We start from the raw sequence: 15,527 nt of genomic DNA, 5'->3' as shown, positions 1-15,527 counted from the left end.
AAGGGTGACATTTCGGGGGCCCGGGCTCGAGTGTGTCATTAAAATGAGATTGAAGTAGGAACATTTACACTTTCCTCGGAGATGCTTGGTTTGTTAGGGAGGACGCCGGCAGCGGAGGAGGAGGAAGGACGGGACCTGCTGCTCCCAGACGCAGCCTCTTTACAATTTGAATGAAGCCTTTTGCCTTCCCCTAGGTTTTCGTTGATTTTTTGTTTTACTTTCTTTATATTTATACGCGGAACGGAAGAGTGCACATTGTTATGCTCCACTCGTAATCCATTTCTATGGCGTTTTGTGACAGGTCATTTCTTGTCCCCTTTGTCATCAGTTTTTGTCTTTATTCATTCCGATCTTTGGTTTTGTGTTTGCAAATTTGTGAGAGTAAAAGCACTTGGCTGCCCCATATCCCAGTCCCTTTAGAATTATTATTTTTTTATTTACATTTTTTTGGAAGCAAGAGGAAAAGATACGGTCGTAACTCCCATGTGGAGAAAAAGAACATGGCAGCACATCCACACCTTGTACTATCATCTACCGTGTTTCTCCGAAAATAAGACCGGGTCTTATATTAATTTTTGTCACCAAAAACACACTAGGGCTTATTTACATGTGATGGGCACAGCTTTGCCCCCCACCGGTTTTTCAGCCCAGCGCTGCACCCCACATCGGGGGGCTAATCGTAACGTATGTCACCCGCGAGCGCAGCTTCTCTCCCCCCCCTGCCAAATAATTATCAGCCGCTGCGCTGTACTTGTAAAGTAGCTTGAGCATGAAGGGCCCACATATACACCTGAATGTTTTTTATGTAGCACACACCTCTATACTTCTAAACACTGGCCAATACCTTTGCGCCAAAAGAGCAGTTAAGTATTCCTGTGCCCGGGCTGCAAATATTAAAAAAACAAACTTTAACTTACCTTCGTCCTCCCTTCCCGCATTGCTAAGGAACCGGCCTCATGGTCCCTCCGCTGTTCTTGCTGCGGTCCTGGGGATGGAACGTCACAGAGCCTCCAGCCTATCACCGGCCGCAGCGATGTCCCGCCTCGGCCGATGATAGGCTGAGCCAACTGTCATGTAAGAAGCCGGCCGACTCCTTACATGACAGTTGGCTCAGCCTATCATCGGCTGAGGCGGGACATCGCTGCGGCCGGTGATAGGCTGGAGGCTCTGTGACGTTCCATCCCCAGGACCGCAGCAAGAACAGCGGAGGGACCATGAGGCCGGATCCTTCGCAACGGGGAAACGGAGGACTAAGGCAAGTTAAAGTTTGTTTTTTAATATTTGCAGCACGGGCACAGGAATACTTAACTGCTCTTAACTGCTACTTAACTGCCTAGTTCAGTGGTCTTCAACCTGCGGACCTCCAGCTATTGCAAAACTACAACTCCCAGCATGCCCGGACAGCCAATGGCCGTCCAGGCATGCTGGGAGTCGTAGTTTTGCAACATCTGGAGTTCCGCAGATTGAAGACCACTGGCCTAGGTCTTATTTTCAGGGTAGGGCTTATTGCAGCCCACCCCGATAATACAGCTAGGGCTTATTTTTGGGGTAGGGTGTATTTTCGGGGAAACACGGTATTTGCTTCTCAGCATAAATTTAGTGTACCATTGATCAAAACGAGAAAACCCACTCACCACGTCAAGGCCACCTGATAAGAGTGTGTCCCTAAACTAAAACTGACGTATTGCAGGGTGGCGACCCCTGCCGCTGCAACACTATTGTACCCCAGTGATATCAAGGTTGTCCTAGCATTACTAAAACCTAAAGGGGTACTCCGGTGAAAACCTTTTTTCTTTTAAATCAACTGGTGCCAGAAAGTTAAACATATTTGTAAATTACTTATATTAAAAAAATCTTAATCCTTCCAGTACTTATTAGCTGCTGAATGCTACAGAGGAAATTCCTTTCTTTTTGGAACACTGATGACATCACGAGCACAGTGCTCTCTGCTGACATCTCTGTCCATTTTAGCAACCGTGCATAGCAGATGTATGCTAAGGACAGCATGGTGGCTCAGTGGTTAGCACTGCTGGGGACTTGGGTTCAAATCCCACTAAGGACAACAATAAATAAAGAGTTATTATTATTATTATTATTATTATTATTATTATTATTATAATGACGTCAGCAAAGAGCACTGTGCTCGTGATGTCATCAGAGAGAATTCCAAAGAGAAAAGAATTTCCTCTGTAGTATTCAGCAGCTAATAAGTACAGTAAGGATTAAGATTTTTTTAATAGACGTAATTTACAAATCTGTTTAACTTTCTGGCACCAGTTGATTTAAAAGAAAAAAGGTTTTCACCGGAGTACACCTTTAAAAGGGGTCCTCCATTGTCCAGCATTCGGAACTTAAAGTGCACCTGTTGTCAACAAAATCTTTTTATATAATGTAGATAATACCATTAGACGTATATATGTGCAATATACATAGGTTAAAAAGGGCCAGCAGGGCTCTGGGCACCGGCGGCCAACAGAAACGTTTTGATACAGTTTAGTCCGGTTTTGAGGAATCCGTTTTTTTTTTATCAAAAACCTGATACGGGAACTGTATTGCAAAAACGTGGTGTGAACCCAGCCTTATATCTAAAGTTTTTGTTTGCGACAGGTACACTTTAATGTTCCGAGCAATGTTTTTGCGCTGCGGGGGTCGGCCACGCCCCTCATGATGTCTCGGCCACTCCCCCTCAATGCAAGTCTATGGCAAGGTGTGTGACGCCATGCCCCTTCCCATAGACTTGCATTGAGGGGGTGTGGCCGACCCTAGCAGTGCAAAAAACAGCGTTCGGAATATTTCGTTCCAAACGTTGTCCAGTAAAGGGTAAAAAATTAAATAAAATGAATAATAATCTCCTGTAAACAGGACAGCTGTAAGGCATGTTATGCCTGCGCTCCCCATTCAGGGGCAGTTTTCTGTGCGGACATTGCCGTATGAACATAGCCTCATAGTGTCTTTTTATTTTTTCTTCAATTACTATTATAGTAGCATCACCTGGTCTTTTATAACCCTGTTTTGTTACTCTGACAGCCCCCTGGCAAAAAGGATTGCTCGGTGCCGTCACTTTAAAAGTATTTTTTTCTTTTGAAAAAAAATGACAATATCTTTGGCACAAGCGACACACGAGCTTTGTAACCCAAACCCTTTCCTGTCCGCTTCCTCTCTGTGTTTCGTATAGACTTTGCTCTGTGTCCAACACACATTATCTGCACCTCCGCAGAGGCGAGACGATTTGCATAATTGATTCCACCATTAAAATGTCCTTTCGCTGTATTAGAAAATATACAGAGCGCTAATTGCTCTTCATTAGAAAACAAACAACGAGCTCCCCCTGACCCTGCTGTGTGTTACCGGGAGCGGGCCGCTGCCAGCTGCTGGAGGGGCAGGAAGGTGGTGGAGCCTGCAGACTGGAGTAACTGCGCGATGCTCTGCAGAGCAGAGGGGTACGACGGGGCTCACCTAATGGGACGGCTGCTGTCGAACCTGCTGTGTGTTATAAAGTGCAAACCTCCTCCAGATGCTGGAGGGTGGTGGAGCCTGCAGACCAGTTACTGTGCAATGCTCTGCAGAGAATGGCTCACCTGATGGGGACTGCTGCTTCTAAGTCTGCTGTGTGTTACAGAGAGGAGGCCTCCTCCTGATGCTGAAGCAGTGTTTTCCAACCACGGAGACTCCAGCTGTTCCAAAAATGCAACTCCCAGCATGCTTGGAGTTGTAGTTTAGCAACAGCTGGAGGCACTCTGGTTTGGAAACACTGCCCTGAGTAGTCACTAATATAAGCCAAAGGCTGTCCAGGCATGCTGGGAGTTGTAGTTTTGCAACAGCTGGAGGCACCCTGGTTTGGAAACACTGTGCTGGATGGTGGTGGAACCTGCAGATTAGAGCTACTGTGAAATTATCTGCAAAATGAAGGGGTAGGATGTGGCTCACCTTATAAGGAAAGATGGTGCTGACCATGTAGTGTGTTATCGTGCGCAGACCTCCGCCAGGTGCTGAAGCAATGTTTCCCAACCAGGGTGCCTCCAGCTGTTGTAAAACTAAAATTCCCAGCATGCCCTGACAGCCTTTGGCATGCAGAGAGTTGTAGTTTTGCAAAAGCTAGGAGGCGTCCATGATGGGAAACATTGCCTCGCAGATCAGTGTTACTGTGTAATGCTCAGCAGAGCAATTGGATGGAACAGTGTTTCCCAATCAGGGTGCCTCCAGCTGTTGCAAAACTACAACTCCCAGCATGCCCAGACAGCCGAAGGCTGTCTGGGCATGCTGGGAGTTGTAGTTTTGCAATAGCTGGAGGCGCCCTGGTTGGGAAACACAGAGATAGAACATGGCCCTCCTAATAGAGACGGCTGCTTCTGACCCTGCTTAATGTTACCAGGTCTGCAGAACAGACTTATGTAACGCTCTGCAGAGCATAGGGATATGACGTGGCTTACCTGCTGGGGGCGGCTGCTCCTGGCGCCGCTCAGCTCCGTGACCGAAAGGTTCAGCTTCTCCTGCTGCTCCGACAGGTACTTCTGGTACAAGCTCAGCATCTCCTGGCACTCCCGATACTGTTGTTGTAGAGGTGGAATGGTTTGTTAAGGAATTCATGATACAAAAGTTCTTGAACATGAAAAATAATTATAAAAAACAGAGTAAAATGGTTCATGCCTAAACTTTACTATAATGTTCCTGCCCGGACTACACAGCCCTGGTCCTACAGATAAAAGATTACCTGTAACTGAGGTAAAGTGCCGCATAACGTATGGCTGGAGAGGTGAGGATCCGGCACGGCAAAACTAGGGCAGAGCGAAGAGGAAGCAGTGGAATAGCAATGCAGATAAGGCGCGAGTGTGGGCAGCGGCGGCGCAACTCATGTAGCAAGACGTAATCCAAATAGAAGTAAAGCAAAGACACTGGCACTCACCATCCACGGACTTAATTGGCTGGAGTACGGGCACATACAGCGGAGGCAGGGGCACAAACGGGACAAAATGTTTCACGCTTGAGAGCGCTTCTTCGAACCGGTTCGAAGAAGCGCTCTCAAGCGTGAAACAATTTGTCCCGTTTGTGCCCATACTCCAGCCAATTAAGTCCGTGGATGGTGAGTGCCAGTCTCTTTGCTTTTCTTCTATTTAAAGTACCGCATAACATCACACTCTGAAAATGCATTGCCACCCATTAAAAAAAGCACTTATACAGTGCAGCATAGGCTATTGGAGAATACTGGAGAGGTTCTGGTGCATGCCTGTGCTTACCTGTTTTAGTTGATGTGGCAGGCATGAGTTTTGAGCCATATTGGTTGCTGTTTTACGGCAAAAAATGTTTTTCCTTATGCTGCCTACATTTCGAATGAATCCCCTGGCTTTGCAGAGAAAGGGGGTGGAGGGTAATCATTGCAATTCGCCTAATGAGACAAATCTAATCACCTGGCTGTACTCCAGCAACCAGAAGCCTAAACAGATGAGACTTAGACATGGGTTGGTGTTAGTTCGCACTACATGTGCTGTTTAGATTTTTTTTTTTATTATTCAAAGTATTTTCTGAAGAGATGTTTTCTGAAGATTTAAAGTATTTAGGCCATGTTCACACATTGCATTTTTACTGCAAAATTGCGTTAACAGAGGATTTGCTGAGAGAGGTTTTTCAAACTGCTGTAAAAAACGACATGTTTTTATTGTAATTTGCACAACTGTGGTAAATCTCACTATTCTTGCCGCAAAAAAAAAAAAAATTATTAAAAAAAATCACTGCAAAAACGAAAAAAAAAAGTAAAAAAATAAAGACACTGCAAAAATGCAACGTGTGAACACGACTGTGGGGGAGATGGATAGCTATATCCTGATCCCATAGAGAAAGCAGCAGCGGTATACAGATAGAGCTGGAGGGGAGGTGTAAAACTACTATATATTCTGATCCCATAGTGCTAGCAGCAGCAATATACAGCTAGAGCTGGCAGGGAGGTGTAAGGGTACGTTCTATCGAGCGGATCCACAGCGTATTTTAAGCTGTAGATCCGCCGCCGACGGACCCTACAGTGCTGCCTCAGCTGTGCCTGCTCGGAGTGGCAATACGCCGCTATGAGCAGACAAACTGCTGCTATGTGCATGTCACCGCGCATGCGCGGTGTACTTGCACACACCGCGGCCGCTCCCCCTGCTCCCTGAGCTAGCCCGAGAGCGGCCGCGATGTTCAAGTATACTGCGCATGCGCGTGGCAAATCACACATTGCAGTGTGTCTGCTCGTAGGCAGATCTGAGGCACCCTGTAGATGTCCTTCCACAGCGTAAAATACGATGTGGATCCGCTCGTCTGAACGTACCCTAAAACTACTATATATCCTGATCCCACAGAGATAGCAGCAGTATACAGATAGAGCTGGAGCAGAAGTGTATGACTATTATATATCTTAATCCCAGAGACAGCAGCAGCAGTATACAGATAGGTGGATATTTATCAAAACCTGTCCAGAGGAAAAGTGGCTGAGTTGCCCATAGCAACCAGATTGCTACTTTCATTTTGCAGAGGTCTTGTCAAAAATGAAAGGAGCAATCTGATTGGTTGCTATGGGCAACTCCGCAACTTTTCTTCTGGACAGGTTTTGATAAATCTCCCCCATGGAGCTAATGAAAAAGGTGTATAACTACTTTATAGCTTGATCCAGTAGAGATAGTAGAAACAGTATACAGATAACGCTGGAGGGAGGTGTATATCTACTATATATACTGATCCCATAGCGATAGCAGTAGAATACAGATAGAGCTGGAGTAGGGGTGTATATTTACTATATATCCTGATCCTATAGCTATAGCAGCAGCAGTAGTATACACATAGAGCTGGAGGGGAGGGGTATAACTACTATAAATCCTGATCCCATAGAGATAGCAGCAGCAGTATACAGAACTGGAAGGGAAGGTGTACAAGTACTGTGTATAACTGATTTTCTGTGGGTCAGAAGTGCTTCTTTAATCACACTTGCCTGACATAACCATATGTGCATTTATGTGTTTGGGTCTCCGTGCACTGGGCCCTCTCATGAGACACTGGGTGATGTTAAGGGGGCCCCGGCCTTGGTGTGTTCTATTTCCCCCAATCAAGTTAAAGTCACGGTAAAATCAGAGTAATAAAAAACCATTTGCAATTTGGTGGACACGTTCCTACCTGCAAAGGCTAAATCATTCTCTAAGCGCGCAGTGATGCAGCCGGTAGCGGCGGCGGCAGCTGCTCCTTTACGCCTTTCAGAAATTTGACAAGTAGAATAGATGACATGACTGCTATACAGAGGTAAACAGCATGTAATTGTGTATGTGGCTGTGCTGGGAATAGGCCAAGGTGAGCGCTGCCTGCAAACGCCTCATGTTAATTTCATGTTTGCATTTGCACAAATTTAGAATGTAAAAGTAAAACAAATAAAATGAGCACTGTATAATTCAGCTGTCATTTCCTCCAATTGCTCATAATTGTAACTATAAAAAGATAATATCCAGCCATATGCATCTGCACAGCCGCGTATCGGTCAACGGCGAGAAAGCGAGGAAGCTGAGGCGAGCGCGCCCTCCAGTGATGGTTTGGGGGAAGAGCAGGCAGTAAGGCATAATCGTAGAGGGGCTGAATCTAGAGCAGGATTTCTCGACCTGCTGATGCAAAACTACAACTCCCAGCATGCCCAGACAGCCAAAGGCTGTCCGGGCATGCTGGGAGTTGTAGTTTTGCAACCACTGATCTAGAGTGCACTGTTTTAAAGGTCAAGCTTTAAAGGTCAAGCTCACCAAAAAAAATCACCACAAAAACCACTGCCAAAATGCAACGTGTGAACACGGCCGTAGGGTATTTGGATAACTACACTGCTCAAAAAAAAAATAAAGGGAACACTAAGATAAACACATCCTAGATCTGAATGAATTAATGGGGTATTCCAGGCAAAACCTTTTTTTATATATATCAACTGGCTCCGGAAAGTTAAACAGATTTGTAAATTACTTCTATTAAAAAATCTTAATCCTTCCAATAGTTATTAGCTTCTGAAGTTTTCTGTCTAACTGCTCAATGATGATGTCACGTCCCGGGAGCTGTGCATGATGGGAGAATATCCCCATAGGAACTGCACAGCTCCCGGGACGTGAGTCATCAGAGAGCAGTTAGACAGAAAACAACTGATCACTAGGTGATCACTAAGACCTAATTTTACCACCCACTAAATAATGATACCTAAAATGTAACTTATTATTCGCCAAAAAGGTTAAAATTTAAAGTGGATTTGTCTCCAGTTTGAATTATTACCAATGCATGTTACTACATGCTATTATACATATGCATTGCTATGGCTGCAGTCCACATACAATGTTGCTGGGACAACCACTTTATATTAAAAACTGTCACATGGAGGTCTGGATATGGAGTCACACTCAAAATCAAAGTGGGAAACCGCACTACAGGCTGATCCAACTTTATGTAATCTCCTTAAAACATGTCAAAATGAGGCTCAGTAGTGTGTGTGGCCTCCACATGCCCATATGACCTCCCTACAATGCCTGGGCATGCTCCTGATGAGGTGGCGGATGGTCTCCTGGGGGATGTCCTCCCAGACCTGGACTAAAGCATCTGCCAACTCCTGGACAGCCTGTGGTGCAATGTTGGTGGATGGAGCGAGACATGATGTCCCAGATGTGCTCAATCGGATTCAGGTCTGGAGAACGGGTGGGCCAGTCCATAGCATCAATGCCTTCCTCTTGCAGGAACTGCTGACACACTCCAGCCACATGAGGTCTAGCATTGTCTTGTATTAGGAACCCAGGGCCAACCGCACCAGCATATGGTCTCACAAGGGGTCTGAGGATCTCATCTCGGGACCTAATGGCAGTCAGGATACCTCTGGCAAACACATGGAGGGCTGTGCGGCCCCCCAAAGAAATGCCCCCCCCACACCATTACTGACCCACTGCCAAACCGGTCATGTTGGAGGATGTTGCAGGCAGCAGAACGTTCTCACATGCACATTTGTGGCCTGCTGTAGGTCATTTTGCAGGGCTCTGGCAGTGCTCCTCCGGCTCCTCCTTGCACAAAGGTGGAGGTAGAGGTACTGCTGCTGGGTTTTTGCCCTCCTTCGGCCTCCTCCACGTCTCCTGATGTACTGGCCTGTCTCCTGGTAACACCTCCATGCTCTGGACAATACGTTGACAGACACAGCAAACCTTCTTGCCACAGCTCGCATTGATGTACCATCCTGGATGAGCTGCACTACCTGAGCCACTTATGTGGGTTGTAGACTCCGTCTCATGCTACCACTAGAGTGAAAGCACCGCCAGCATTCAAAAATGAACAAAACATCAGCCAGGAAGCATAGAAACTGAGAAGTGGTCTGTGGTCACCACCTGCAGAACAACTCCTTTATTGGGGGGTGTCTTGCTAATTGCCTATAATTTCCACCTGTTGTCTGTTCCATTTGCACAACAGCATGTGAAATTGATTGTCAATCAGTGTTGCTTCCTGAGTGGACAGTGTGATTTCACACAAGTGTCATTGATTTGGAGTTACATTGTGTTGTTTAAGTGTTCCCTTTATGTCTTTGAGCAGTGGATATCCTGATCCCATAGAGAAAGCAGCAGCAGTATACAGATGGAGCATGCCCTCCAGTGATGGTTTGGGGGAAGAACAGGCAGTAAGGCATAATTGGAGAGGGGGTGAATCTAGAGCAGGATTTCTCAACCAGCTGATGCAAAACTACAACTCCCAGCATAACCAGACAGCCGAGGGAGTTGTAATTTTGCAGTGCACTGTTTTAAGGTTAAAGATATAGACGCTTCAATTACATAATGTGTCATGGAATCTATATATAACGGAATATATAGTTTATTACTAAATATAAACATAGAAAACGTTTACAAAGAATATAAACTAAAACAGTAGTCTCAGTTTTGAGACACTGTGCAACTAAAACGTCATACAAAATAAAGAAGTCTTGCTTTCCATAAGTATCATGGAAAAAAATTAAACTTATCCCCTATCCATAAGGATAGCGGATAAGTTTTAGATTGCAGGGGGTTCGAGCGCTGGGGCCCCCGCGATCTCCTATATGGAGCCCTGAATACTTCACAGCGGCGAGTCACGACCCCCGGCCCAAAGCGGGGGTTGCCAAGCTCCCTCCATATAGCTATATGGGAGAGCCGAGGATTGCCAAACAGCTCTCCCAAAAAGAGCTATATGGAGGGGGTCGTGACACGCCGTTGTGAAGGAGAGCCGGGGCTCCAATCAGAAGATTGCAGGGGGCCCCAGCGCTCGGACCCCCCGCAATCTAAAACTTATCGCCTATCCTTCGCATAAGGGATAAGTTTTCTTCCATGATACTACTCCTTTAAGATCCTTCACCACAAGGTTCTCCTATCAATTTCAGTATAGGCGAAATATATACTACTAGCTATAGGTTTTGAATTTTTTTTTTTTTTTTTTTGCAGAAAAACACTTTTTTATATAAAATATATTTTGTTATTGTAAATGAAAGTGGTTTGCCTCTACTGTGCATGCCCGAAAACTTTAAAAAAATACATAAATAAAATACAAAGATATAAATAAATAAATATATAATTAAATGAATAAATACAAAGATATCAATAAATAACTAAATAAATAAATAAAATGAATTAAATTCATTAATCAATCAAAAACTATATATGTTAAATCACAAGTCCAGCATGGGGAGATGCACACTGGGCGGAATGGTTGTAGAGGCAACTGTACCAGGCTCAACAAAGTTCCATGCACAAACCCCTTTTCGGATGAACGAGACTACATTTAAAGCATATCAAAAATGTAAAAAATATATATATTTAGATATGATTAATATATATATATATATATATATATATATATATACACGCATACACACACACACTAATATATATAGTCATATTTAAATATATAGTTACATTGGGGGGTATTTATCAAAGGATTTATGTGGGGGGTTTTTCCCCGTAACTTTGGCGCAACACTTTTTGCACCAAAGTTTGTCACATTCTCTCCACTGTCATTTTTGATAAACTTTTTAAAGTAATTCATCATTTGCACCAATCGATCTTTGGTGCAATTTTGCGCCTTTAGGGGTGATTTTTGGCGCAATTCACTGCCAATAAATTTTGCACATGGAATACACACTTAGAACATGTAAAGGCGCCAAAATACATTAAAATATTTTTTTGTGAAAGCAGCAACGCCTCCGGGGCTGCACAATACTATCCTGCGACATAGTTGTCTCTGAGGGACCTTCACCCTCCATTGAGCCAGCATTGGACATGGCCGCACAGGTTCAGGAAAGTTAAGCACTAAAGTAACCAAAAAAAATAACTACTCAAGTTAAAAATAAAATCCATTTCACATGGTGGCTATAAACCCCACAAAAGAAAATAACTCATGTCGCTTGCTGATATACTGCAGGAGGGACTCCGAAATGGCTGCTCTACAGGGTAAAATACGCGTCCTCTGTGGTGGTAAGTTCTGTGTAAAAGGCGCTGTGAACAGCTGATTTCAACATTTGAGCCAAAATTACTAACAACTTGCGCCAAATGATAAATTTGGTGCATGTCCACGAAAACCAAAGTGAAAAAAAAAAAAAAAGTGTAAAAAAACTTTCAACAGGCAGAATTGACAAATTCCCCCCATGGTCTCCAGAGGGCGTGGTTATTCTGCAGCGGTGGGCGGATAGCAGGGATTTACTGAAGTAATGCTATCCACCAAAACACTGCAGCATAGCCACGCCTCCTAGAGACCATCCCGTGAAAAATTGAGAAGATACGGTCTTAGAGGCGCTGCGCACAAACGTGGTCACAAATGGGAGGACTCGAGCCAGCACAGGACAATAAATATTTTTATTTGAAACAATGGACGGCGCGTTTCGGCACACAGTGTGCCTTCCTCAGGTCCAAACATACAGTGCAATTTCAGGGGTGGATCAGATGCAAGATTGCACTTGTGGGGTGACAAGTGCAATCTTGCATCTGATCCACCCCTGAAATTGCACTGTATGTTTGGACCTGAGGAAGGCACACGCTGTGTGCCGAAACGCGCCGTCCATTGTTTCAAATAAAAATATTTATTGTCCTGTGCTGGCTCGAGTCCTCCCATTTGTGACCACGTTTGTGCGCAGCGCCTCTAAGACCGTATTTTCTCCATTTTTCACGTGTTGCTCAAACTGGCCCTTGCGCAAGGGTCCAGTCCCGGTCAGAGTGCAGCAGCCATTACCTACTAAAACCATACCCCCACCAGTCCGCTGCAGACATTGGTCCCAGGAACCCTGGCATTAAGGCTTGCTATCAGATCTGCTGAGTATATCACTTAAGTGTGGTGAAGGGTCACACCAAGTCGGTATACGTCAACTAAGGGAGCGCTCCGTTTTCTTTTTACCTCTTTTTCTACGTCTTCAATCCTAGAGACCATGTGACTTATGACATATTGTCCCTGGTTGCATGGAATGCTGGGAAAGGTCAAAGACAACTATAAAATTAAAAGAATTACACTTCCGGGTGTGGGTTCTGTGCATTAAAATGGGCCAAAGCAGTAATAGATGTAATAGAAGAATATTACTCATTATTGTAACTCTGCATCATCTGCTCATGGCTTAGAAAACAAAAACAAAAAAAACATAAAATACCCCTTAAAAACAAAGGCAAATTGTGGTCAGAAGCACACACCGTTTCGCCATGTTAAGTCTACGACAGGCAATAGGTTTCAATTACCTTTTCATGCACGGACACATATGCACTTAATGTACTGCAAAATCCTGATGTCATTGAGCCCTTATAAAGTTACTGAAGGAGCAGGGAATTCTGGGAGATTTCCTCTCTGAAGAACGTGCTGAAGCTCTGAATTTTAAGGGCTCATCTACACTGCAGACACTCTGCCGGCAGATTTTCTATGGGATTTTGCTTCTCTGTTTAGACTGTGGAATTACCGCTGCCAGACTGTATTGCCGTCTATAGGGACAGTGCATGGTCCTACAGCTATAGTATTTGGCTGTGCCTGTTGCCAGTGAAATTGTCTGGATGAGTGAACGAGCGTAGTGTTACTGTCATATACCTGAACTTCTGACTTGTCGCTTAGACAGTGCCAAAGTTTAGATCGCATTGGGTCGCAGGCATGACACACGTGATAAGCAACAACTGGGTGAAGTGTGCAGCAGTGTGCTTCACTGCCCAGCTGGCCAACAACTATACCACGTTTAAAATCACATATTCCCTTTCTCCCCCCTTCTGATGCTCAGTTTGCATTTCAGCAAGTTGTCTTGACCACGTCTACATGCCTAAATGCATCTAGTTAGTGCCACGTAATTGGCACATACCTATTTGAATTAAAGGGGTATTCTGGCTTTATACATCTTATCCCCTATCCAAAGTGTAAGATCACAGGGGTCCCATTCTGTGCCTAGCGCTGTCTCCGAGACGGGGACGTGACATCACGGCCACACCCCTCCATTAATGTTTATGGGAGGGGGCGTGGCGGCCGTCACGTCCCCTCCCATAGACCTGAATGGAGGGACATGGCATGATGTCACTAGGGGGCTTTGCCGTGCCGGGGGCTGCATTAAAATGGCGTAGGTCCCCAGCGGCGGGACCCCCTGCGATCATATATCTTATTTCCTATACTTAGGATAGGGGATAAGATGCATAAAGCCGGAATACCCCTTTAACAAACCCCCTTATAGTGCAACACAGCCAAAGGGAAAGCAATGCTAGAGCAGCTCCAATACCCCTAAATATTCCGGATTGGTGTAGGTTGCCCCCCTTCCCCTCATCAATTACAAAAAATTCTGCACGGATATTCCGCAGAAATAGGATTTTGCTGCACTGTGCACACAGCGGAATTTCTGTGGCAGATTTTTCTGCGCGGAAATCCTGTTTGTCACCCCATAAAGAATAGCCATGTGCTTGATTCATTTCTGCAGATTCTGTTTGGAAATGTATTTGTCTATAGAGACTGTGCATTTTCCAAGCGGTCCTAGCCCCCGCCAAAACATTAAAATGTGCGAAAATTCCAGACGGACAATCCTCACATTTTACTCCGCCTGAACATAGCATAAGAGGGGAATACCCTTTAACCCATGCACCTAGCCGCACAGAGAGAATGGGGGAGATTTATCAAAACCTGTCCAGAGGAAAAGTCGCTGAGTTGCCCATAGCAGCCAATCAGATCGCTTCTTTCATTTTTGAAGGGATTTGATTGGTTGCTATGGGCTACTCCGCTATTTTTCCTCTGGACAGGCATCTACCCGAGTCCCTGCAGATCTGTATCCCCGGCTCACATGGAGAGGGCTTTTCTTGTGCATGGAGCAGTCACTCCGCCGGCGCGCGCCACTCTGCCAGTTCCTCTCCGTCAGCCAATAGACTGGTGCATTTCAAGACCTCCACATGAAAAATTCATTATGATGTAATTAACTAGTAAATTATTGATGGAAAGGGTTTTTTTTGTTTTTGTTTAGTTTTTTGAATTCAGGAGATTGATCCCATTATTTAGAGGTAGAAGTCGCAGCAGGGAGGATTCCAGAGGACCCCGGCCGGCGCGGCCGCATGTTTCCATATGATGACACCTAAAGCCGTGGAAAAGAAGCGTTCATCTGAGGAAGGTGACAACTCCTTAGTATTCATGGCCGAGTTTACTGTCACATTCCCTCCGGACAGAGCGCAGAGAGATGGGACGCGGCTAATCTCCTCTCTACACCTGCAGAGTATTATAGTCACAGTCTCTGGTGATATGGGGCGACGGTAACAATAATACCGCCCCCCACATTCACATCTCAGACAGGAGTGAAGGATCTCGCTGGCAGGTGTCGGCCTGTAATGAAGAGGAGAAGGAGATATGCAGAACAAGGTCTGGATACAGCATTAGACATGCGTGACATCTCCGTAGAAGCTGGAAAACGGCGCATGTGGACTGGCTGAGATCAAGCACGCAGGGCCATGCATTTTTTTTATTTTTTATTTCCCTATATTATGCACACTCACAGTCACTGGTCATACAGTGCCATCTATTTTATTTCAGCAGAGCTGCTTCGCTGCGTTTCAGTACTGTAGGCATGTGATCACCACTATGACCCTCTAAGTGTGTCATTAGGACAGTGTCTCCCAACCAGGGTGCGCCCAGCTGTTGCAAAACTACAACTCCCAGCATGCCCGGACAGCCAAAGGCTGTCCGGACATGCTGGGAGTTGTAGTTGTGCAACAGCTGGGGGCACCCTGGTTGGGAGACACTGCATTAGGATGTCAGTTCTGGGTCAGCTGACTTTCTGTGAACTACAGGATGATATCATCATATGCTACATTATACTCAGTTAGCTCACATACCCCTTCCCTCCCAGCTCTCTCTGTATACTGCTGCTATCTCTATGAGATCAGGATATATAGTAGTTATACTCCTCCTCTCCCAGCTTTGTTTGTATACTGCTGCTATCCCTATGGGATCAGGATATATAGTAGCTATACCTCTCCCCATCCAGGTCTATCTGTATACTGCTAATATCGCTACTGGATCAGGATATATTGTAGATATACCTCACCCCATCCAGTGCT

The 15,527-nt window shown here is 45.2% G+C and overlaps 1 protein-coding gene across 4 annotated transcripts in view; it reads right to left on the bottom strand.

Annotated features, from left to right (window-relative positions):
- The window catches only part of KIAA1328 (KIAA1328 ortholog), a 154,622-nt gene that overhangs the window by 80,793 nt on the left and 58,302 nt on the right, over positions 1 to 15,527 (bottom strand). For 3 of the 4 annotated variants that reach the window (XM_056542762.1, XM_056542771.1, XM_056542782.1), the window contains one exon: positions 4,431 to 4,561. In XM_056542762.1, coding sequence (XP_056398737.1) covers positions 4,431 to 4,561 — 131 coding nt within the window. The remainder of the gene's footprint in view (positions 1 to 4,430; positions 4,562 to 15,527) is intronic. The other variant, XM_056542776.1, reaches the window with a different exon arrangement.

Source organism: Hyla sarda, chromosome 1 (genome assembly GCF_029499605.1).
Source record: "Hyla sarda isolate aHylSar1 chromosome 1, aHylSar1.hap1, whole genome shotgun sequence".
In the NCBI taxonomy this organism is placed as follows: domain Eukaryota; kingdom Metazoa; phylum Chordata; class Amphibia; order Anura; family Hylidae; genus Hyla; species Hyla sarda.
Note: the sequence above shows the minus strand (reverse complement) of the source record. Positions and strands in the feature narration are given on the sequence as shown.